Genomic DNA, 23,543 nt, shown 5'->3' on the forward strand with positions numbered 1-23,543 from the left:
TTAGTAAATTAGTTTATATGAATATTCATTATTGTTTTCCTAATTTTTTGGAATTAAATTTATGCCATAAAAATTCAAGCAAAGTACAAAAGTAGTTAAATTTGAGAAATTTTCATTTAAAATTTGTGAGAGATTTTTAGTTGCAACTAGCTAAATTGGGTTATTTGGTATTTATTCTATGAGCACAAAAATCGGTGTTATTTTAGAAGCTCTAGAAATTCATCTATTGAATTTATAAAAGAGGGGAGAAGGAGTAAAGTTTTTTTAAACATTTAGCCAAATTGCTGTCTTCTCAGTCTCGTCTCTCTCCTCTCATCGACGTCCCACCTACCAAGAACAAAACAGAACAGCAACTCAAGCACAAGCATCGTCTCCCAAAATCTCTCTTTGGCTCTTGGACTCCCTCATGCTCAAAGATGAGGCTGGAGACACAGCTCGACAACCTCGGCCTCACACGACTCAGGGACCTTGGCCTCTCGTGGCTCGACGACTTTAGCCTCCTGTGGCCTTCTCCTACCCCTCTCTCTCAGATCCACCATCGGCGCCCGGTTCGAAGAGGAAGGGGTGGGCCTGAGCTGCATCCCCTGTCAGCGCCCGAACTCGTCAAAGAGGAAGAGGTCGAGCGGGAGAGGAGAAGTGCCATCTCGGAGTCGTCGTCATGTTCCCGTGCTGCCCCTAGCCTCCCGTGCTACCCGAGCCCCTCCCGCGGCCGAGATGTTGTGAGTGAGGAGGAGGAATTAGCGAACCAACAAATTTGGCAAGCGGGATAGGGAGTCGGTTAGAGCTCGATTTTATCTTATTTTTGCTAGAAAATAGGATAGAGAGTGGGATAACACAAATTTGATCGAAGCAAATTCCCAGGCACCAGTGATCAAAGCACGAGAATACGAAACAAACGGAAGAAAGCTATGCATCATGTCAGAATCTGAGGTAAAATAATCATTATTATTTTTTGGTTCAGGCTCCCATGACCCTTCTTCTTCCATGGTCACCACTCACCGGTCTCCCTGCTCACAGTTTGCATCTCTACAACATTCCGAATCTCCGATAGCATGAGCGAGCAGGGGAGGTAAGCAATCTTGAAATGTGAGTGCTGCGCCGATTTATAGATCAATAACCTCCTTCTGCTTCGTTCTATCGAGCATGATGGGGAGGCGCGATCCATGTGATGCTCTGACCGGAAAGTCGGCAGCTACTAATCGGAAAATGCTGCAGAAGCAGCGGGAGTTTTCTAAGCAGAGTACCCAAGTGCTCGGTCATCGTAGCTGCCGCCGCCATTGCCTCGCCTCACCGCTCTTCGATCTGGTGGCCGGTGGGAGTGCCGCGGGAAGACGAAGGGGAAGGGGGCGACGAGTGCAGCACGACGTAACTACAGGGTCCCTTTTGCAACAATCCCTCTCCCCGCCTTGAATCGAAGCCGCCTAATCCTGATCCAACGGTCGCGAATAAACCCAGCCTGGACGGTATTCCATTTCCCGACCACCTGGTCGGTCTTTCGTTTACCGTCCACTCTGGTGACACCGCCATCGAACAGAGCGCCCCTTCCACGAAATGCCCGCACCTCCCACCTCCCACCAGGCCGCCGTCGGCAGCGGTGGACTCCGTGCGGACGTACGATGACCTATCTCTGAGCTGTTGTGTTTGCAGGCCGTGATGTGAGCAGGGCGAAGCTCGAGCCTAAATGACTCTAGAGCTACTTCATTATACATTTAACAACAATTATATAGTCGATATGATTAGGTTACTAACAAAGTTTTTTCTTCATTTTGATGCCAGTGCACCACACTAGATAAACTATCTTCGCCCCTGGATGTGAGCCTGCAGACTCCAAGGAACGCAAGAGCAAGGCGATGGCTCAGCTAATTATCTAATTATCTCTGATTTTGTGTCAGCTTCGTGTGCTTGAACAAACGTGTCTTTGAGAGTCCGTCTGTTTTGGCATTTAAGAATTTTTCTTCAGTCAGCAAGGTACTTCAATCGATCCTTGATAACGGCAAAAGAGTTTTAACATCAGATCACCTTGAAATAGCACCATGGTTACATAAGATACTCAACAATAATGCAGGGCTTTAGACATACAGTATCTGGCTCTTTTGATTTTTCAGCCCAGGCCCAGCCATTCTGAATTTCCGATGGGTATGCAGCAGCCACCGACTTCAACTGTTGGACGCAAACCATCAGACAGCCATCACACAGTCACCAACCAGTAGAGGCATTGCTGTGACATGGCTTGTGATCAAGCAGACAGCTAACGCAAACAAACAGGCTTTGCAAGGGCTGTCAGTGTAATCCTTGTGTATAGTTTAATCTTTTTACTGTCGGTTACTGATGCAACAGTATGTCGGTTTGCAGCAGGTTACTATAGAAACAATATGTCGGATACTGTAGAAGCAATATGTCGGTTTTTTGCATATATATTGGGCTGACCCCTGGATGCATGATTTAGATGTTCTCTTAATACATCAAAAGCTGTTAGCAGTGAAAAAATTCATGTATCCAGTGTGTATTGATGTGTGTTCTTCTAACCTACCTTTCTAACCCACCTTTCGCAGAATCAAATCCAACCAGGGCAGCTAGCTGTGTACTAGCAAGTAGCAACAGCAAGAACACTATCCTACTAGCTAGATGCATGGCACGTCGGCAGCCCAGGAAAGATGCGAAGATGCAGGGAAGCACAGGCACCCATCCTTTCACGGTAGCAAGCTGCAGCTCCATGATTTGAGCCTCACCGATCATCGACAAGGTCACTGCATGTGTGATCTGGACTCTGCTGGCTCAATAGTTGATCGCTTGATTAGGAAGCAGTTACACGTTGTTGTGATGCCAGAAAATTGCTCTAGCATATGCATACAAGTAGTTAAACACAACCTGTAAAAAAAAGTTAAACACAAAAGAAGTGCCATTGGTTGATTATTTGTAGCATGGACTCTCTTTTTATATATATAATTTCTTCTTATGTTGTGGCACTGCTTTTCTGAGAGTACAACTTTCCGACTGAAGAGCTCATTCAGAAAGCAGATACACTTTCAGCACCCACACCAAAAAGGGTAAGGTAATAGCTTTTGCAAGGTTCAAATTGATCAGAACTGTTAGGCTCAACCATCAAATACCAGGCCCAAAGTGACCCCACTGTGTTCCTGCGTTGAGTAGAAGGTGGAGCCGAGCATTGGTGATTGGCTGGGTCAGGTGTTAATTAGACCTGGGCCATCCTCCCCAATGAATTGTCCATCTCAAGAAACCAGCCAAACCAATGGAAGCCAGGCTCCAAAGCTGGAGAGAGAACTCATCTGGTGCAGCTGCAAGGTAGCTTCCAAAGAGAAACACATTAGGTGGCCAGTGGCCCAGTGCAGCTTCGGTGCCCTAACCATATGCATGCACTTGGGCTTGGAGTAGCTATCAGGAGCCTGGAACTAATCCACTGTGATTATTGCGCATCTGGTCAACGCCAGCCAATTCGTTCATATATATCTATCTTATTGGCTGTTTTCTTGGTCATTCAGTTCTAATTTTTTGTCTGAAAATTGTTCATATTTTCCCAGGTCTAAATACCGTTGGTGTGATCCAATGAGGATGCGCACGCAAGGTCATCAGTTCTGATATAGAGGGGGAAAAGAAACCTTAGATCGTATCCTACTGAAGTGAAGGAGAATAAAACCTTTTGAGGCTAGTGTTTTGTTGTTGCTATGGCAAGCATGAGATGACACCACTCAAGCTAAAGAGATCTACTTTGCTGTCTGTTGCAACCTCACCATATATTTTCCTTCACGGAGAATTTTTCCTATGTATAATACAACAACGAGAGTGAAATGATTAATGGTGTGGTTATCCAAATCCTGTGAGCAAGGGAGGACAAATTTGACAGGATAAGATCCGATCATCCATCTGCAACATGCATGCATGCTCTACAGATTGATGGTGTACGTTGTGACGAATCATCCAGGTCCTGGAATATGTTCCAATGATATCACGAGATAACAAGAAATGAGTGTGTCGGCTCTGGGTGTCGAGCCTGTTGATAGGAGTTTTTGTGTGGTAGCAAGTTACTGTTAGCACACTGTCACTCCTGAACTTTCAGTAGTCTCACATGTGCTGCGTCTATGCTAAGCTGTGGCAGCAGTGACCTGGCTGCAGTAGTGACTGGCTGAGTGACTGGTTATCGATGAGTTCTCTGGAGATAAAGGAGGCCATCCTTGTTTACGCACTGTGTTTCTGCCGGCTCCATGATCGTGTCGGCAGATTGAAGCTCCTTCCTAGCAGCAAGCTTGTAATCACGATCTTTTCGCTCCCACTTTTAGCAAAATGAAAGCTAGCGAAATCATAGTGTGACAAGTGTCCGGCTCTGATTAATAGTGAAAAACGCATGCATATAGCAGAAAGTAAGGGTAAAACGCAAATTGCTGACTCTGATTACTACCGAGATGGTCTATATTGGAAACACGGAGATTACTACATGAAGAACCGAGTGCTTGTAGGTCCTGTGTATAAATGTATTCCTCTACTTTTAGAATAAAGTCAGGGATGTCTCTGCTCGAGTTTTTTTAATTTAACTACCAGAAATCATAGAGAAGTATCACTACCCTAATGATATAATTATCTATAATATTTGTAGGAAAGATATGTCATATATGCCCTCGTGATATAATATTTTTTTCTCTCATACATACAGGAGAATTATATGTCATTATATTAGGAGAGAGAATTGTTTGAAAACTCTATCGTACCAACGGCCGGATTAGATGAGAATTACATACGCACCACGAAACAAACAAGCTACCACGACCTAAAACTCACAGCAACAGGGTCTTCAACCCGTTTGCACCCCTGGACATCAGAAACTAGCCTCCTTAAAGATGTCTTGGAGCAGGGACGCCACAACAGGCCGTGCTCCATCAAACACACATCGATTACATAACTTTCAAATGTACCAAGCAACCAAAATCACTAAGGAATTGAGTCCCTTTCTGATCTCCTTGAACACCTGTCCTTACCGGCGTTGGGGCAATACTTACAAGTCTGGAGAAAGATGTCTGCTCCTCGTGACATGATTTCTTGCTGCGTCTCTGAACAGGATGCACTCAAAAGTTTTCTGCGCCACATGTCCACTTGTCAAGCACTGTAGTAATTTCTTGTTGGGTCAAACAATGTAGTTACTGTTTATGTAGGTCCTACATAGGTGGTCATACATATATACGAATGCGTATATGTATATGTACATATACATATTGTGTGTATATACATATGCGTATGTACATGTATTTTTTTATATAAAATTCCTGAAAATTAGTGAAAATAATAATAGTTATATTGATAAATCAGTTGAAATAATCTAAAATACATAGAAAAATATTTAAAACTTAAAAAAATATGAAAAAAATTTAGTTAGGTTCATATTATTATCGTCTACATGTTAAAATTATGTGCATGTATGAAATATCACTGTTTTCGCTATAATTAAACAAATATATTAAATATTGATAAATTTATAAATAAATATTGAGATGTCTAAAATTAGTTAATTAATTTTTTTTGTCATACTCTGCAAAAAAAAGACGCGAAATATGCGGGCCAATCCGCCTACTAATAGCTAATACTAGTATCATATAGACGACCTGCCCACTGAGGACTCTGGAATTTCACTGCCGGACCTGCCCGCTGAGGGCTCGTAACCTCCTCTCTCTTTTTCTGAAATTGTGAGTTGCGATCGGAGAAGCGACCAAAGAACAGAGATGGCTGTCTCACTAGCAGGGGACATGGGAATCCACAGGTGTGCTCCTCTCCATGGCATCAACTGTCGTCGGTACCAATGTTTTTTTGCTGAAATGTAGACCGCAAAGCAGGAATTTTGAAGGACTGATTTAACAGATTCTCGCGATCCAAAATGGACTTTATTTCTTGTTTAAGAAATAGTGGCCTTTATTGGTGCATGTTGCAAACCGGTCACGACGAGTACGAGGGACAAGAATACTTTTAGGACTTACAATTCTCGAGGGTTATTGGTGGGTTTTTGCACCGTGAATTAGTAGAAATTTCATACTATTTATGAAATCATTTTAAAACAGACTTTTTACGATATTGTTATTCTCCAATTAAGCCCCCTTTTGCAGAAAATGACATTGGTTAGGTGGTAGAAATAGATGCTTGTCTTTGTACCTATCGACCATGCATTTTCTACAATCAGACAGTTTTCAACCAAAGAGATTTGTGTGCAACGGAACGAGTATTTCTTTTTCATACAACCCTGCGTAGTTTATGCTTATGTTCCTCAATTTCTATTGGGCGTTTCTTTCTTTTTCTAAAACCCCAACGCAACATGCAAACACACGCGCACCATTGCAAGTCTTCCACGCACGGCACTCTTGTGCGCAGCACGACCGATTCCCACAGAAAAAAAATCTTTGGCGAAAATAAGAGGCATAAAGAAACGTGAAATGCCCGAGCACCTGTATGATGTTCTGGAAAACAAAAACAAAAATCATGGAGAGAAAAACGTAGCGGTCTGCTAGTGTTTCGCTTGGTTTATTTAAAAAGAAATCGCAGAAAAGCGACGCAGCTTTCTCGTGCACTTTCTGGGCTGGCGCCATGGCCGAGCAAGCAAGGGAGCGCTGCTCGCGTAGCGCAGCTCCCGAGGCGAGCAGAGAGCATGCTGGCGCAAACAACGAGGCGGCTCGAACGGACGCGCAAAGCGCATGCCTCCATGGAGGCCGAGGTCATTCCACCCCGCGCGCGCGTGATCAGGGACGGACGGGAGCAGAGGATAAGAGGGAGGACAAGAAAGCCGAGCGGCCGGGGTTGGTGTCCCCCGGCGAGGCGGCAGGACGGCGGGCGGAAAATGCTGTCGGGCCGGAGCCGCGGCCGCCTCCGCCTCTGCCTCTGCCTCTGCCTCTGCTGCCCACGTCCCGTCGGTCATTCCATGTTGCCTGTACGTACGGCTCGGCTCCTCTTCTTCAGCCAGGAGGAGTAGATATTCTCTCCCCTAGGCCTGCCACCAGCAGCAGCGACTGTTGTTAGCAGCGCAAGTGCCGGGCCGGGCCGGGCCGGGCGGTCTGGATTAGGTGGGCTCGCAGGGCCGCCCGCCTGATGTACTCGTTGGTCACAATATGTTGTTTTGGTTTGAGAGATGGAAATTGGAATTGAGGCCTCCTCTTTTGGAACAATGGAAAAGTAAAGGGATTTTTCGAATGAGTAAAAATTCTTAGAATTTCAAATCTAAAATAAATAATTAAAGAATCACAATTTTGATTTAGTAAAACTCATCTACTGCCAACATAACAAATACCTTCTTTTCTCTTTTGTTGCGTAATTGGCATCTAAAAAAGACGTCTGTAAAAGAATTAAACCGCTTTCAAGAGAAATAAACGGTTCAATTATCAAATAATAGGACTTTAATTAGATACGAAAATTTACTAAGTGAAACAAAGGAATGCACCCGGTGAAATCTTATGATTTTTTAAGGAATGCCTTAATCTATAGGAATTTTGAAGGAAATTTAACATGAGGTTCAACCTCGTGGAAAACTTGTTTGTCTCTACCTCTCCAAATTCATGCGCTTTTCTTCCGCTACATCCAAGCGTTCTATAGGAAGCTTTCCTACTTTCTTAATTATTACAGAATTTCAATGCATAGAGAACTGGGTGTGTTTCAAGTTTCAAGAACAGTATAAGAGAATTGTGTTTCATGTGTTTGAGGTGGTACTGACCATGCCCAGGAGATTCCCTTCGCGGGTGAAATTCTCGTTGTGAAGGGATTTTCGTTCCCTTCAGCGCTCCAACAATTTCCCTTCACGGTTCCCTTCACGACGGGATTCTCAGAGTCATTTCCTTCAGGACGGGATTGTCTCTCCTTTCCCTTCCAGAAAATAAGTCAGGGATTCAAGACTGATCTTTTCTTTTGATTTGACTCAACTTTGACTCGATAAACAAAATTTATCTTTTTCCTTTCTCACAAGTGAGATCAAATATGCTCTTGAAATTTTATATGGATGTACAACATACCCTCGCCTATAGATGTGCATTTTTTTTCAAAATTGTTAGAATAAGATTAAATCTGCTCTTGAAAATTTATATGGACGTACAACATGTCCTCACCTATAGCGTACATTTTTTTTCAAATTTGTTGGAACCTTAGGTATTGTTTCTGAGCAATTTGCAAATTTTGCAAAAGCTAGGCTGTTTTCAGTAGATATGCACCCGTTTCGAAAACAAGCAGATCCGAGCTCCGTACAGCTGACTCGAACTCGAGACGTTTGCAGCCCTGGTCGCACTCAACACCGGCCATGTAGAAATAGGATTCGGGCGACACTGGTCATGTAGACTCCGGCAAAGAAAATGGAGGTTGTCGCCGAGGAGGAGCCGGCGGTGGCCGGCGGGGCCATCCCTGCATGACAAGTTCAGTTCTCTGGACACGTCCTCTATCATCTGCAAGATTCCTTAAACAACCAAACTAATTGCATCATCATACTCTACTCCTCCTAGTTCACATGCCAAATCAGCCTTGTGCATCATCATGTGTGTGCGTGTCATCCGAATTTGCATGGGCTTCTTGGAAGGATCCTTGCTACGTTAAATTGTATACATACAACATAGAGCGATAATACACTACATCGGGGTTTTTTTTTTATCCGGTGTTAGAGCTGGGTTTGAGTACGGGCATTTTTTTTTCTTTGTATTTGTAGGATCGATATAGATAACTAGAGAGGTAAATAAATGCTTTATAAATTTCTTTAAAAAATAAATGATCTATTTCTTGTTCACCTAACACACCCTAAGAAAAATCATCCGAAAGTTTTTATTCAAAAACCAAATTTAGAAATCCAACAAAAGATGAGTCTCATGGTTAGAATCGACCATCAGTTTCACATCAAATCAATTCATAATTCAACCCTTCACAAAAATTGGATCTTTAGGAGAAACATTAAAAACTCAAGAAGATAATCACCGAGTGAAGAAAATATACATGTTGATGAATTAGAGGTAAAGAAATTCAATACCTAATTGCATACTTTTGTATGTAAATTTTATGTCTCTAACAACTAGGGGGTGTTTGGATGTGTGCTTCCACGCGTGCATGCATCCGCGTGTGCAACGTTTGGCGTATAGGATGATTGAGATGGACGTTTGGATGGGTGAATGACCAGAGCAGCCTTGCAAGCGCGGGTGCAGGCATACGGTCGGATGTTGCATCTGCGCGTGCGTCCGATTCGGCCGTAGCTACCATCCTGGCTCGCCGGATGCAGCTGGGTCCACTCATCAGCGACAGCGAGCTCCTTCATGCAGCTTCAGATTCAGCCTACCAAACACAAACTCAAATTTAACCTGCATCCGCTCATCCAACTAACCAAACACACTTCTTTTCCAGAATACGAATCCTCTCAGCCTGCTTTCCCTCATCCAGGATATACAATGCAGCTCTACAAAACCTCGTGCGGACAACCAAACACACCCTAGAAGATTAGCCCCAACAAGTTGAAAAAATTCAGCTCAATCACGAAAATAAAAATCGCAATCAAAATTTAAAACTTTTAAAAAAACCAATAGAGGGAAACTAAAAGGAGGAAAATTCAAACATATACAAAAATATAAACTTCATCATTTAAAATGATCAACCTTATTTTAGGCAAATTACAAAAACTTTTTCATAAAACTCACACCTATTACATAGGCTAAACACTCATCATTTATCTCTTTTAAAATCTTAGCATTAGGCTCTCAAATGGGTAGCACAAATAGCTCAAGTGGCTGGTTTAAATTCTCCTATAGTCATACCTCTCTAGTGGCTGGTTTAAATTCTCCTATAGTCATACCTCTCTAGTTACAGGTCTAAAAAATTTGACCCATTGATTTCGTAGCTTGTTATCAAAATACATCTCTCTTATAATACAATACTACATACTAATAAGGGTAGTTTGGTCTATTTTTTGCTCTGTGCATCGAAACGGTCGTGACGCCTTTACGACTTAGCTTCGTCTCGACGTAAGTTTCGCGATGGTACCTTCCAATCATCTCACAGTTTTATGGCCCAACCATAAAATCATCTGCACGTTTCTCAAATCATGACTCGCCACTTGCTTACACTTTAAACAAGTGCTCTAACGTCGACACGTTTACTCTATCGTACGATTCTGTCCACTGACAAGTCTCTCCCGTTTTCGATCCCTTGGACCGTCTTATCACTTGCACCAACATCCCTTTCGCTTAATTTTATCAACATGTCATCTTCATCCACCGTTTCATATTTTGCTTGATCTCCATGTATACAATTAGGACCATCCTTGACTACGTTTGACCTCCTTGATCGTCAGACATCAAATACTCACTTAGCCCCGATCACCCACTGTCGACCGCCAAGTTGCATCCGTCACCTACACACTATGAGACAAGAAACACATTTCTCCAACTCCAACTCCAGTTAATCTATAATCAAAATGCTCCAACCAAGCTCAAGCAATCTAAAATTTGACAAACTAAATCAACAACCTTAACAATTACTCATCGTATATAAATCAATACATATTTCAATTTATTTTTTCATCCTCATATAACATTATATTGTGCTAGAATTTACCAGACTCATCTCGTTTCAGAGACAACCAAGACATGACTTTAGTATAGGTATATGGTTATTATGCATTTATTTTGGTGGAATAGCCAAACCTGTCCCTCAAATTTCACTTCAGGCTCACTTTCGTCATGAAGTATTAAACCGTCCACTCTAGTTCTTCAAACTTTTTTTTTTGTCAAACTATGAAAAATTCGTTCATGCCCCTTCATGAATAGTTATATATAGCTCTCATATGTTCCATCGCAATGTGTTGCTCATCTCTTTATTGTGCACACATACGGCTTTGATGTCTCGATGGTCAAACGCAACACGGTGAGCGAAATTACGTAGAGGAGGGGAAGCAGGACGCAAGATCGTGAGGAGGAAAATTGGATGGAAGATCTCTGAGATGTTTAAATGGGTCATTCGGATCGATTCGGTACGGGTCTAGCTCGTCACGGTACAGTTCGACTACGGCACGACCTGAACGGCTCGGCTACTGTAATAGGTCATGTCGTGCCGGATTGCGTGCCTCCTTCTCGGCCCACGGTATGGCCCGTCGACCATTGTGCCGTGCCGGTCCAGTGGGCACGACAGGCACGAGCAGCCCGTCGGTACAGCCGGTTCGATAAAATAAAAATAGCTAAAAAAATTAAAAAAATGTACAAAATAGATTAAAAATAAGATAAAAATATAGATACAAAATTAAAAATATATATAGAAAATAGAAAATAGCCGGATTCATGCATGCCAGGTGGATCGTGCCTGGCCGTGCGTGTGCCGACCTGGGCTGGGCTGTGCCCGTGTCGACCCGACTCAGCCAGGTCATGTCGTGCCGGCACGCTGTGCCGCGCACTTGGCCCAGACACGACCCGTGACCTCGTGCCGTGTCAGCTTGGCCCATCTCGGCTCGGGCCGTGCTTAGTGTGTCGTGACTCAGCCAGCTCAGTAGATACAACCTATTTAGACATCTTTAGAAGATGTCACATGCGGCCAATGGCTTCCAGCGGTATGGAAGGGTAGGTAAGGAATATTTTTTTATTAGGCTTTTAGGGTTTGAGAATAAATTTTCGATGAAAGTGATTGTACGAGGATCAATTCGTGACAAAATTGATCCCTTTTAGCGGCTAGACCATAGAGACTAGGGTGGCATGCACTCTGACCCTTCTCGTGTTTCCTAGTCTTGGGGTGCAACCACCATGGGAGGGGAGGGGAGCAACTGGATGAGCCCCATTCGTGACTGAGCAAAACAAGGCGACAAAAAAAAAAAAAAACAATTCTCATATGATTGACTAGGCATGCTAACGTGACACTTCATGTCAGCTTAGGGACTAGTTTGACGTAAAAGATAAAGTTGGAGGATTTTAGGGACGAAAGTGAGTCTTAGAGGAAAGTTGAGGGATGGATTTGGCTATTCCATCTCTTCTTTTCTAGTAGTAAGTGGCATACGTCTAGAACAACAAATAGAAAATAATAGCTATGGATAAATCAAGCGATAATATTGTGTGCTTGTGGAATTCACGTGGAATATGGGTCCAACTGAAAACTGGCCCCACTTTTATATGCACAATAACTGTAAAAAATCAAGTTAATCCCGTATAATGCTTTTTTTGGTTGTCTGTTGCTCTTTGGATGACGTGCTATGACTTCAAGCACAGTGCTAAATGATATTGGAAATGGATGTGCATGATAGAGGGAAAAGCAAAAAAGATTGTTAAAGAACACAAATAGTCGTGGAATATCTTTACGTATTTAGGAACGCAATTGAGAGCGGAATATGGTGCATTTAACAACGGATGTATAATTGGTTTTGAAATCTAATTTTGAAGTGGTTGCTGCACATTAACTATGACTCAACCATTTATACATAAGCAAGTTAGTCCAATTTGAAATTTGAAATCGAAAATTGGAATATCCAATTTGAATTAGTTGGTCCTTCTGTTGTAGTTGATCTTTCTGTTATAATTTTTGATATTGTCAAACTCCAACTGTTCTGTGCGGCACGGAGACAAGCCTACTACGAACGGTGGAAAGAAAGAAACTACAGGATTTTTAAGATGAGTAGATGATGAAGCATGCAATACTAACACGCATGCAAGAAGAGGTGATGTTGGTGGAAATGGCAGGAGCATCTGACAGAGATTCAGGCTAGTAGAGAAAATACATCTTAATGTTACACATCATGTGGTATGCTCTTTTGCTACTTCTTGGACACTTTGGCATGTAACTGAATTTGTATGACATCTCTAATGTCTTGCTCTCCTTTCTAATATAATCGTTCATATCGGGGCTTTCAAGAAAACTATACATAATCAAGACAAGCTAGCTTCCAACTAAGAATGTTCACCCTTTAAACAATTCAGAGGCAAATCCACTCTCCTCCTCGCCCCAGTGACATTTATGGTGCCAAATTATCCAAACACCTCTTCACGAGCATATGGAGCCGTCGACGTCTTTCCCAAAGTAAACTCGCCGTTGTTGCCACTGTGACACAGATTATTATCGGCCATGTACAAGGGAAATAAATCTATCAAGCGTAGAGCGTGGCATCGAGAAGCGTAAAAAGATTTCAGAAAGAAAAGCTTTTACCGAGAAAAAAAATATTCTTCAAGCATTTCAAAGACACTAGAAATGTCAGAGACGCGGCAGGGCTGAGCTGAGAGCTGCATGAGGAGGACTCTCTCTCTCTCTCTCTCCTCTCGCAAGAAGACGAGGAAAAAGAGAAACAAGAGCGTTTCGTTTTAACTCCCGAGGCGCAGCGCACGACGCACCAACCAGCCCAGCAGCTCAACGCCTCAACCCCTCTCTCTCTCTCTCTCTCTCTCTCTGGAGAAGGTCCTTGGTCGTCGTGTGCGGCCGCTCGCGTTGTCGGGAAGCAGCTCACCCAGCGCCGACGCCCGAGCAAGTAGCTTTCTCGCTGCCAAGAACCCTGCCGGACGGCGGCGGCGCCCTCTGGCTGGCAGCGACGTGGCACAGCGCCCCTGCTCCATGCTTAAGGACCAGTGAGTCCACGCGACCATGAAGCAGTCCCCGGCGAACTCTGCTGTCGTCCCCGCGGCCGCGGCGGCCTCCGCCGGCGGGGGGCCATGCGAAGGTACTTCTTTTCCCTTTCTCTTGCGCATTTATGTCGAGAGCTTTGACGGAACACCGCTCGGGTTGCCGGCGGCGAGAGGCCGAGTGCCCAAGAAAGTGCGTATGGTCTGCCAAAGTACAGTCATTTTTTGGTGTTCTGACGCTGGCTCGGGTGCTGCGGCGGTGTGCGCAGGGGAGCGGAAGGCGCCGACGATCAACGCAGACCTGTGGCACGCCTGCGCGGGCCCGCTCGTGTCGCTGCCGCCGGTGGGGAGCCTCGTCGTCTACTTCCCTCAGGGCCACAGCGAGCAGGTGAGAGCTGCCTCCTCGTCATGCCCACACCGCGCTTATTCTTCTTCTTGGAACGGTCGTTGAAGACTCGAAGCCATTGCTACTGTGTTTGAGATGCTATGTTCTTGTGGTGTGTGGTGATGCATCCACTTCTTCTATGAAACTTTGTGATCACATCTTGCGTTGGTTTATCGATTTCGTGTCGACGTTCTATGATTCTCATGGTCCTTGTAAAAAATTTACAGTTCTTTTCTGTGTTTTCAGGTGGAAGTTTCAGTTTTTCTGTGAGTTCTTGCTTGCAGTTGCTTCTTGTTAAGGTTGATCACTAAAAAGTTTTGGTTTCAGAGGGGATATAAGGGTACTGTTAGTGTAGTAATAACAATTAGTTTTTTCTTGTGGTGACGCCTAATTGTTGCTAACCTAAGTGGAACAGTCCCCAAATTATCCGCTCTACTACCAAATTTTTAGTGAAATATTTTCATTCAGATCTTTAATCTCCAATGCATGCTTTTTTTTTGTTCTTGGTACAAGAGGATTCCCATGGTCCACTACAAATCAGAAGATTTGACTTGGTTCGAATATTTTCCAGTGCCAGTAGCTGCTAATATTAGCTCATTGCCAAAGTGGTTGGAACTATTAGGGGCCTACTTGCTTCTTTTCCCTGTTGGTTTTTGGTGTGATGTGTACTATTCCCTTTCTTGTTATGGAGTTTGGTGTACATGAAGCTTCTTATGTCCATGTCGATTGCTTGCATTTATGGTCCTTGGATGGGTAATTTCTGTTGCATCTTCTTATGATTTGGCATAAGACTAACGCGTTTGGAGATTTTTTTCTTATGATATGATACGCTAACTAAAAAAAGATCAATTGCAAGTCCAAAAGCCAGTCTTGGGAGGGCTAGTGTTACAACTAATATTTGTTTCTTTTAGAAAGATGAAAAAATAATTTTATTCCTTTTTCATTTCAAAAGAAAAGGAAAGAAAATCCTTATGTTTGCATGACATTTGGTTGCGTTCCACATGATGGTATGTGGAAGGAGAACTTTATCAGTGTACTTATGAAGAGTTTATGTAAGAAAAGTTCACTCATGCGGTGCTCCTTTTAAACTGCAGACTACTTTTCACTTCATTTTTTTAGTTAAACTGCAGAAAGGGTTTGCAAAAAGGGAAGCATGTTTGAGTGGTTCTACTTTCTTAATCATTTCATGAAATGATCTTTTATTGCAAAATCCACAGTGTACTGATGAGTCCCCACTTCCATAGTTCGAAATAACTATGCCTCAAATATAATTATTTGCTCATGAGTTGTACTTATTGGTAAGTGTAACAATGAACACTCGAACAGAAACTAGTGGTATATCACTGTAACATAATGAATATTGGTCCACATGCTTGCTGCTTGGTTCATCTGGCTGCAATTTTTGAATTACTTGAGATATTAAGAAAAAAAAATCACCTTGAGTCTTATTGAATACTCTTTCTTTAGAAATCAGAACAGAAAGTACATGCTTGAACTTTAGTATGTTTCTGATTCAGGTTGCAGCCTCTATGCAAAAGGATATCGATACACATGTGCCAAGCTACCCAAATCTTCCTTCGAAGTTGATATGTCTTCTCCACAGTGTTACTTTGCATGTAATATACAGTTCCTCGGCAGTCCTTTCTGACATGGAGCTTTGCAATCACCAATTCTAAAATCATCTCAATTTCATTCTCAGGCAGACCCAGACACTGACGAGGTGTATGCACAGATGACTCTTCAGCCAGTGAACACAGTGAGCATCTAGAATTTGTGGTTCCCCCAAAAGTCTCTTGTTTATTCCAATGCCCTAAACCATGACTTTGGCTTCGATTTAGTATGGAACAGAGGCTTTACAGCTATCGGAGCTTGCACTAAAACAATCAAGGCCACAGTTGGAGTTCTTCTGTAAGCCACTTACTGCAAGTGATACAAGTACACATGGAGGCTTCTCTGTGCCTCGCCGCGCTGCAGAGAAGATATTACCTCCACTGGTATGCAGGCATCAAATATCCAGCTTTTCTGCAACACAATGCTTGGTGTGTATCAACATCATGCAATTGTAATTTTGTTACTCTGCCTTGTAGGACTTCAATATGCAGCCTCCAGCTCAAGAATTGCAAGCCAGAGACATACATGACAATGTGTGGTCATTTCGTCATATATTTCGAGGTGTGGAAAATGTAGCACTAAGTAAAATTTCTTGTGCTGCAAAATGGCAGCATAAGTAGAACTCTTTCAGGAGCAAGTATGTAGACATTGCAAGTCGTTCTTTTATGTTCTGGACTGTCTGCAAATTTTACAGTCACTGTTGATGATATTAGATGTCCTTGTCTCAGACATTCTCAGACTGTACATACAACTTTAAAGACTCTTAATCATTTTGTGCTTTTGTTATAACTAGGTCAGCCCAAAAGGCATTTACTCACTACTGGCTGGAGCCTTTTTGTGGGTGGCAAGAGACTATTTGCTGGTGATTCTGTCATTTTCGTCAGGTATGTTCTATGATCCCTTTCCTCTTTCAAAAGCCTGTCCTGGTTCTTCCTAGGGTAAAAACTTGTAGCAACTTACCTGTGAAATTATGAATAAAATTGGACTGTAAATGTCACCTTATGTTCTGTGTGTCTTGATAATTTTAGGGACGAAAGGCAGCAACTTCTGCTAGGAATTAGGCGGGCTAGCCGACAACCCAGTAATATATCTTCTTCAGTACTCTCAAGTGACAGTATGCACATAGGAGTGCTCGCTGCAGCGGCCCATGCTGCTGCCAACAATAGCCCATTTACAATATTTTACAACCCAAGGTGAGTAATGTTCCTGTGCTATGATTTTGCAACTCTGCTAGCTACTTATTAGGCTTTTAATGTAACTTGGTAGCTATCAAACTGATTTTGCTGAAATATGGACTTTCAGGGCTAGTCCTACTGAATTTGTTATCCCTTTTGCCAAGTACCAGAAGGCACTGTATAGTAACCAGATATCTTTAGGAATGCGCTTCCGGATGATGTTCGAGACAGAGGAGTTATCAACAAGAAGGTACAATAGCTCTTTTTTACCTATATAACTAGGCATTATTGACAAGTATTGATTTGTATTTCTTGTTCTAAAGAATGCTAACCATGTTTTTGTTGCCCATCGTATATTACTAATGAAATTATCCAACGTCTTTCAGGTACATGGGTACAATTACTGGGATAAGTGATCTAGATCCTGTACGATGGAAAAACTCCCAGTGGCGGAATTTACAGGTTGGGTTTCTGAGCACCATCGTAGATGGCAGCTCTTGCACTGTAATCTTCTTTTTAAGTTCTGATTCACAGATTTAATGTAATTCGATAGGTTGGCTGGGATGAGTCTGCAGCAGGTGAAAGGCGGAACAGAGTTTCAATGTGGGAGATTGAACCGATTGCCGCTCCTTTCTTCATATGTCCCCAGCCTTTCTTTGGTGTAAAACGCCCTAGGCAGTTAGGTATGTCTGGTACTGATCAAGATCAACCGCATAGTGATTTCTGTAAATCATCGAGGCAACTGAATGGATGGGGACAAGGCATTTCTTAAATTTAAATATGATTTGCTTAGACTCCTTCTGTGTTTACCGCTACTGATACTGTTTATGAACTTCTCTAGAAAGAAGAAACATAATATACTGTACTTTCAGTACTTAGCACATAGACAAGTAGCTTCAAAAGAAAAATCTGAACAAGGAATGCACAAAAATTTTACATGGCATGGAGATGCATACTTCTATTTGAATATGCTAAATATGACAAAAGGTAAGGTGCACATAAACCAGAATTGCAAGAACTGATCATCTGTGGCTAATACCAATCTGGAAATGAAAGTTTATGACATAAAGCTGTTCGTCCGTTAAGATCCATGTTCCAGTTTTAGATTGGCAATGCAAATTGTATATCACATTATTATACCACTTTTGATAGTTTACATGCCTCACTTTTATATTTGAATTAACAGATGATGAATCATCAGAGATGGAAAACCTTTTTAAGAGAGCAATGCCTTGGCTTGGTGAGGAGATATGCATAAAGGATGCTCAGACCCAGAACACCACAATGCCTGGTCTGAGCTTGGTTCAGTGGATGAACATGAACAGGCAGCAGAGCTCCTCATTAGCTAACTCGGGCATACAGTCCGAATACCTGCGATCTCTAAGTAACCCTGCCATGCAAAATCTTGGCACCACCGAGCTTGCAAGGCTATATGCGCAGAACCATCTGCAACAAAACAGTGCACACCTTAGTTCTCCTAAGCTCCCTCAGCAAATGCAACCTGTCAATGAGTTGTCCAAGGGAGCCCTGCCGTTTAACCAACTTGATGCCATCACCAATCATCAAGAACAGAAGCAAGATGCTGGCAACCAGCAGAGGCAGCAGCAGTCTGTTAACCAAGCAATTCCTTTGAGCCAAGCAATTCCTTTGAGCCAAGCTCAAGCCAATCTTGTCCAGGGTCAGGTAATTATCCAGAATCAGATGCAACAGCAGCAGCAACAGCAGCAGCAGCAGGAGCCATCTGCAACTAAGAACCAGCAAGGGACCGGTGGCCAGCAGCTGCTTCTTCCTCATCAACAGCAGGACCAAAATTTACAACAGCAGCAACAACAGCTTTTACTTCAGCAACTGCAGCGACAACAGCAGAATCAGCAGCAGCTAAATAAGTTGCCTGGGCAGCTAGTGAATCTGGTTGGTCAGCAGACTCAATTGTCTGACCAGGAACTTCAGTTGCAGCTATTACAGAAACTACAGCAGCAGTCACTCATATCACAGTCAGCAGTTACATTCTCACGGTTACCACTAATCCAGGAACAGCAGAAGTTACTTTTGGACATGCAACAGCAGCTGTCGAGTTCCCAGACACTTGTCCAGCAGCGGATGATGCCTCAGCAAGATAGCAAAGTTTCACTGCAGGCATCACCAGTGCCATCAACAATGAAGCAAGAGCAACAGCAGAAGCTATCGCAGAAACAAGTTGCACTTGCAGATGTGTCAGATGTTGCATTTCCACCGATCTCATTGACCAATGTTGTCTCGAAAACTGGAAGCCCCTTGATGATTCCGGGTGCTGCACAATCTGTATTTACTGAAGAAATTCCTTCTTGCTCAACAGCACCTTCCACAGCTAATGGAAATCATTTAGCACACCCAACCATTGCCAGGAATGAGCATTGCAAGATCAACACGGAAAAGGTGTCCCAACCAAGTGCTCTGATGTCAATTCCAACCTCTATTGTAGCTTTAACAGAAATTCCAATAATGACCAAGGAATTGTCGAAGTTCAACCATAATATGAAAGAGAATGTGATCACCCCAAAATCACCCACTGGTGGGACTGGTCCTGCAAATCTTGTGAACATTGTGCCATCAACAGACAACCTGGAAACAGCTTCATCAGCAACTTCATTATGGCCTACCCAAGCAGATGGACTTTTGCATCAAGGCTTCCCCACTTCTAACTTCAATCAGCAGCCAATGTTCAAAGATGCACTTCCAGATGTGCAAATTCAAGGTGTGGATCCAACTAACAGTGCCTTCTTTGGGATCAACAATGATGGACCATTAGGCTTTCCTATGGAAACGGAAGGCTTGTTGGTAAGTGCACTTAATCCTGCGAAGTGTCAGAATCATATGTCAACTGATGTTGAGAACAATTACCGAATACAAAAGGATGCTCAGCAAGAGATATCAACCTCCATAGTTTCACAGTCATTCGGTCAATCTGATATAGCTTTTAATTCCATTGATTCTGCGATCAACGATGGTGCCATGTTGAACAGAAATTCTTGGCCCCCTGCACCTCCACAACAGAGAATGCGGACATTCACTAAGGTTTGTACTTCTCCTTTACACACTCAACCTACCAATAGTATAACATTTTAGCAGTTAATTTCTGTTGGTACGTTACTAATTACTGAACAGTAAATCACGGGGCCTTACTGAAAGAAGAGAAGATGCTTCTGATCACTGCTTCATATTAAATAGAAGATGAAACATTGGAGTAGGTATGACAATGTTGATTTAATATGAAGTAGGTCCTCCCAAATGTTGGGAAAATGCACATGTGAAGAACTTTTAAGGACAGAGTAGTCAAAATTTAGTTAAATTCCGACTAGTATCCAAGCATATATATAACTGTTTCTCCAGAAAAAATGCAGTTGTAATGATTTTAGTTGCACTAATATATGGTGCAGTGTTTTCATGACGAATTGACATGTCTGCTTGCAGTCACAATTTTGAAATGGTGGTTCAGATGAGATCTGAATGCATGCAAATGTTTGTATGTATGGTGGATGATATAATCACATATAGCTTTAAAAGCTTCTCAAGGACAGGACACTTGGGACTTGGGACCTCTTAGGGCCATGCTTACTGTGGAGCAATAAACTCTTGAGCATGTGCTTTCTTTGCTGTAGCCATTCATTCTTTTGCATGCAATCCTAACATAAGTCTTGTAGGTGTACAAACGTGGAGCTGTGGGCCGGTCCATTGACATCGGTAGGTTCTCTGGATATGAAGAATTGAAGCATGCTTTGGCCCGCATGTTTGGTATAGAGGGCCAACTTGAAGACCGGCAGAGAATAGGCTGGAAGCTAGTCTATAAGGATCATGAGGATGACATACTACTTCTCGGTGATGACCCATGGGAGTAAGTTTACCTTTCTACTTGTGCTTATGTCAACTTTTGAATTTGTCACTCTCAAAGAGTTTATCAAGAAAAAATATTGCAAAAATGCCGAAGATAGACGTGTGTACTGTTTAGGAATGTGGAATACATTACTGGAGGATACTTAGCCAAAATGTATAAATATGAACAGCAATGAGCTTGTCTTCTTATGCATAGTGAAGTATATGCTAGAGCTTATTAGGTGTGTAAACACACTAATTATGATAAAAGAAGGATTTATTGGTTATCATCATAATAATAAAAAGCTGATGTGGATTATACAGGGAGTTTGTGAACTGTGTGAGGTGCATTAGGATCCTATCCCCTCAAGAAGTGCAACAGATGAGCTTAGATGGCGATTTGGGGAAAAATGTACTCTCCACCCAGGCTTGCAGCAGCTCAGATGGTGGTAACGCCTGGAGGCCTCGCTGTGACCAGAACCCTGGTAATCCATCCATCGGCTTCTATGACCAATTCGAATGACCTGATTTCAGGTACGCATGCATATTTCATTTTCCAGTCTCCGTCATCATCCCTGTGTGTGTTGTTGAATTGGCTTTCATAATTATGTATTCAGAAATGGGCAGATGAGAACTATGGCTGCAAAAAAACAGCAGTGCCCAGTCATCAACAAAATTATCCCCTGGAAAAGATATGCAGTGCAGAATGTAGTAGATGTCTCAGCTTGCACTTCCATCAGCTTTTACAGCTGGGAGGGCAAATGCTCCTCAGATTAGGTTATCTTCTGGATATATGTGTAGTTTCTCAGTTGAAACAAAGTAGGGACGAGAAGTGAAACTCACCTAGAGCTGTTGATTATTGAGAACTTCAGACAGAGGGTTAGGCAAATCTGAACTTCAGACAAGGGGTTAGGCAACTCTGAAGATAATGTATTTGGTAGAGATCGTCTGTACTGAACTGCTGCTGGGATTGCATGAAATCCTTATAAATGATAATGAATCTTGATTCCGAAACTGCTGGAGCAGATTTTATGAGGTTCTACTGATTAGAATTGTCTAATGTGAATGTCCCATTTAAATATAATTACAGGACATGCTTGCTAGTTTTATTTTTCTTGTTCTTAATGTGATTTATTCCCGCAAGCCACTGTCCTTATTCTGTTTCTCTTATTGTTATTCCTTTATCTACTTTGAGAAAATTTGACCGACAAATTCAGCAAAGGGACCTATTATACTACTTCATTTATTGGTGAAATTTTGGATTTTGTTGACTGTAGCTAGCCTTGCACTAGCATTGTGAACGGAAATATTTTCTACATGTCATTTTGGCTAAGTTTAATGACATAAATCGATATGCCCTTTGTGGTGCCAACTACCCAGCCCCAAATCTCAATCGTTGATCAAGAGAGGTAAAGTAAGTCACTGTTAGGCATCTGGCGAGCAAAAGCCTCAACAGCATAAACAGGCAGAAGAAACGAGTCAATTTGTTCACATGCAAACGGCTCAAGCAACGTCGACTGATCCAAAAAAAAGAAGAAATGCATAACATTCCTCAAATCTATGAGATCAAAGGCAAAACTATAACGCAGGTTCTATGGTAATTTTGTAAGGATATTTTCTTTACAAATAAGTGGAGAACCAGTTGAACGAAGCGCATACAGCACATTCGCGAACTAAATCTTCCGGGAGAATGATTTGTAGGTTCAACCGCTTCACGCCTAGGGTTCCGATTCAGCTGGTTCCAATTCCTCCATGAATTCTTTTGTCATTTCAAGATAATCCTTCAAATGCACCTTCCTCCATGCCTATGGATACCACATAAAGTTTGGAAAGTCACAAGTCAAAACTGAAAGAGGTTAAAGCTCAAACGGATACTGCAGCAATGAGCCTCAGAAAACATGAAAAGGGGAACAAAGATTTTGCAGAAACTCAACACACAGGATACTTTGATTTTACTGAGCAACTTAAAAGTGCACTGCGTTGCAAAAGGGCCAACCAAGGACTACAGTGCCGTACAGAAACAAGAACATCAGGTTCTCACCTCAAAATCCCATTCACCGTAGAGGTCAGGATCACTCTCATTGCCCCATATGTACGCAAAGGCGAGTAATTTCTCCGACGTATCCTGCAAAATCCAAATCATCTCCTTCCATCAGCGATACCATCTAACGAATCTCAAAGAAGGGTGTCTGAATTTCAGTCAGACCCTGCAAAGGTTCAAATGTACTCACAGCCAGTGAGACCTCAACGGTTTTCCTCACATACTCCTCGTCCTCGAACATGTCAAACACGTTGAGCTCCCTGTCGGTGACGCCCCTGAAGACCTGGACCACGGAGAGAACAGATTGAATTGGCTGTGGATTTTTGGATAATGCACGCACTCCCGTCAAGTACCAACTGCGGACATGGCGAGGAATTCGCAATTGCGACTGAGATGTAGTAAAAGGACGGACCTTGCCGTTGGCTTCGTGGCTGTTGACGGGCAGGATGGTCGGGTAGACGCGGCCCTTGATGCTGAACCTCTGGTGGTCGGGGAGGAGCGCGGGGGAGGAGGGCGGGGCGCGGCCGAGGAGGACCCGCACCACCTCCTCCGCCATCAGCGTCCCGTACACGAACACGTTGTGCGGCCCGCCCGCCGCGGACGCCGGAGGCGGCGACGCCATGTGGAGGAGGCGGGGGACTGGGGAGGAGTAGGAGTTGCCGAGCCGGGAGCAGGGGACGACGACGACGGCGACAGGTGGACGAGGCTGGCCGGGCCGACGGCGATCGTGCATTGCATTGGTCGGGCAAATTGGGCCGAACCGCTATTTGAGTTGGGCTTGGACTGCTAGTAAGATGTGAGGTGTGAGTTTTTTTTTATATATTTTTTAGTTAAAATTTAAATAAATAGATTCCCGGTGAAGATATTTGCAAACTAGGCGCCTATAGCCCTCTCAGGGGACTGCAGCCCTCTGAGAGGGCGGTTACGGTTCCTAACCGCCCGCTGGGAGG

The 23,543-nt window shown here is 43.1% G+C and overlaps 2 protein-coding genes across 2 annotated transcripts; one reads left to right on the plus strand and one right to left on the minus strand.

The window, feature by feature from the left end:
• The first annotated feature begins 13,346 nt into the window (after positions 1-13,346).
• LOC133922682 (auxin response factor 5-like) lies at positions 13,347-21,592 on the plus strand. The gene is made up of 15 exons (XM_062368112.1): positions 13,347-13,630; positions 13,802-13,920; positions 15,435-15,533; positions 15,617-15,673; positions 15,756-15,911; positions 16,005-16,089; positions 16,322-16,412; positions 16,557-16,721; positions 16,831-16,953; positions 17,090-17,165; positions 17,257-17,386; positions 17,890-19,757; positions 20,384-20,574; positions 20,877-21,086; positions 21,170-21,592. Exons 1-14 carry the CDS (start codon positions 13,555-13,557, stop codon positions 21,073-21,075), a joined length of 3,435 nt encoding a protein of 1,144 aa, XP_062224096.1. The 5' UTR covers positions 13,347-13,554; the 3' UTR covers positions 21,076-21,086; positions 21,170-21,592.
• Positions 21,593-22,070: 478 nt separating this feature from the next.
• LOC133922683 (AIG2-like protein D) lies at positions 22,071-23,341 on the minus strand. Its single transcript, XM_062368113.1, has 4 exons — positions 23,006-23,341; positions 22,784-22,876; positions 22,594-22,677; positions 22,071-22,357 (listed from the first exon to the last, which is right to left on the minus strand). Exons 1-4 carry the CDS (start codon positions 23,324-23,326, stop codon positions 22,271-22,273), a joined length of 585 nt encoding a protein of 194 aa, XP_062224097.1. The 5' UTR covers positions 23,327-23,341; the 3' UTR covers positions 22,071-22,270.
• Between the last annotated feature and the right edge of the window lie 202 nt (positions 23,342-23,543).

Source organism: Phragmites australis, chromosome 6, assembly GCF_958298935.1.
Source record: "Phragmites australis chromosome 6, lpPhrAust1.1, whole genome shotgun sequence".
Lineage (NCBI taxonomy): Eukaryota > Viridiplantae > Streptophyta > Magnoliopsida > Poales > Poaceae > Phragmites > Phragmites australis.

What these genes read in the sequence shown, in the direction of transcription:
- LOC133922682 (XM_062368112.1), top strand. Translation starts at nt 13,555, where the DNA reads ATGAAGCAGTCCCCGGCGAACTCTGCTGTCGTCCCCGCGGCCGCGGCG. An exon ending in GATTCTGTCATTTTCGTCAG is followed by an intron (nt 16,413 to 16,556) that starts GTATGTTCTATG and finishes TGATAATTTTAG; the next exon opens with GGACGAAAGGCAGCAACTTC. An exon ending in CCCAGTGGCGGAATTTACAG is followed by an intron (nt 17,166 to 17,256) that starts GTTGGGTTTCTG and finishes GTAATTCGATAG; the next exon opens with GTTGGCTGGGATGAGTCTGC.
- LOC133922683 (XM_062368113.1), bottom strand. Translation starts at nt 23,326, where the DNA reads ATGCACGATCGCCGTCGGCCCGGCCAGCCTCGTCCACCTGTCGCCGTC. An exon ending in GCCACGAAGCCAACGGCAAG is followed by an intron (nt 22,877 to 23,005) that starts GTCCGTCCTTTT and finishes TCCGTGGTCCAG; the next exon opens with GTCTTCAGGGGCGTCACCGA. An exon ending in CCGTTGAGGTCTCACTGGCT is followed by an intron (nt 22,678 to 22,783) that starts GTGAGTACATTT and finishes TGGATTTTGCAG; the next exon opens with GATACGTCGGAGAAATTACT.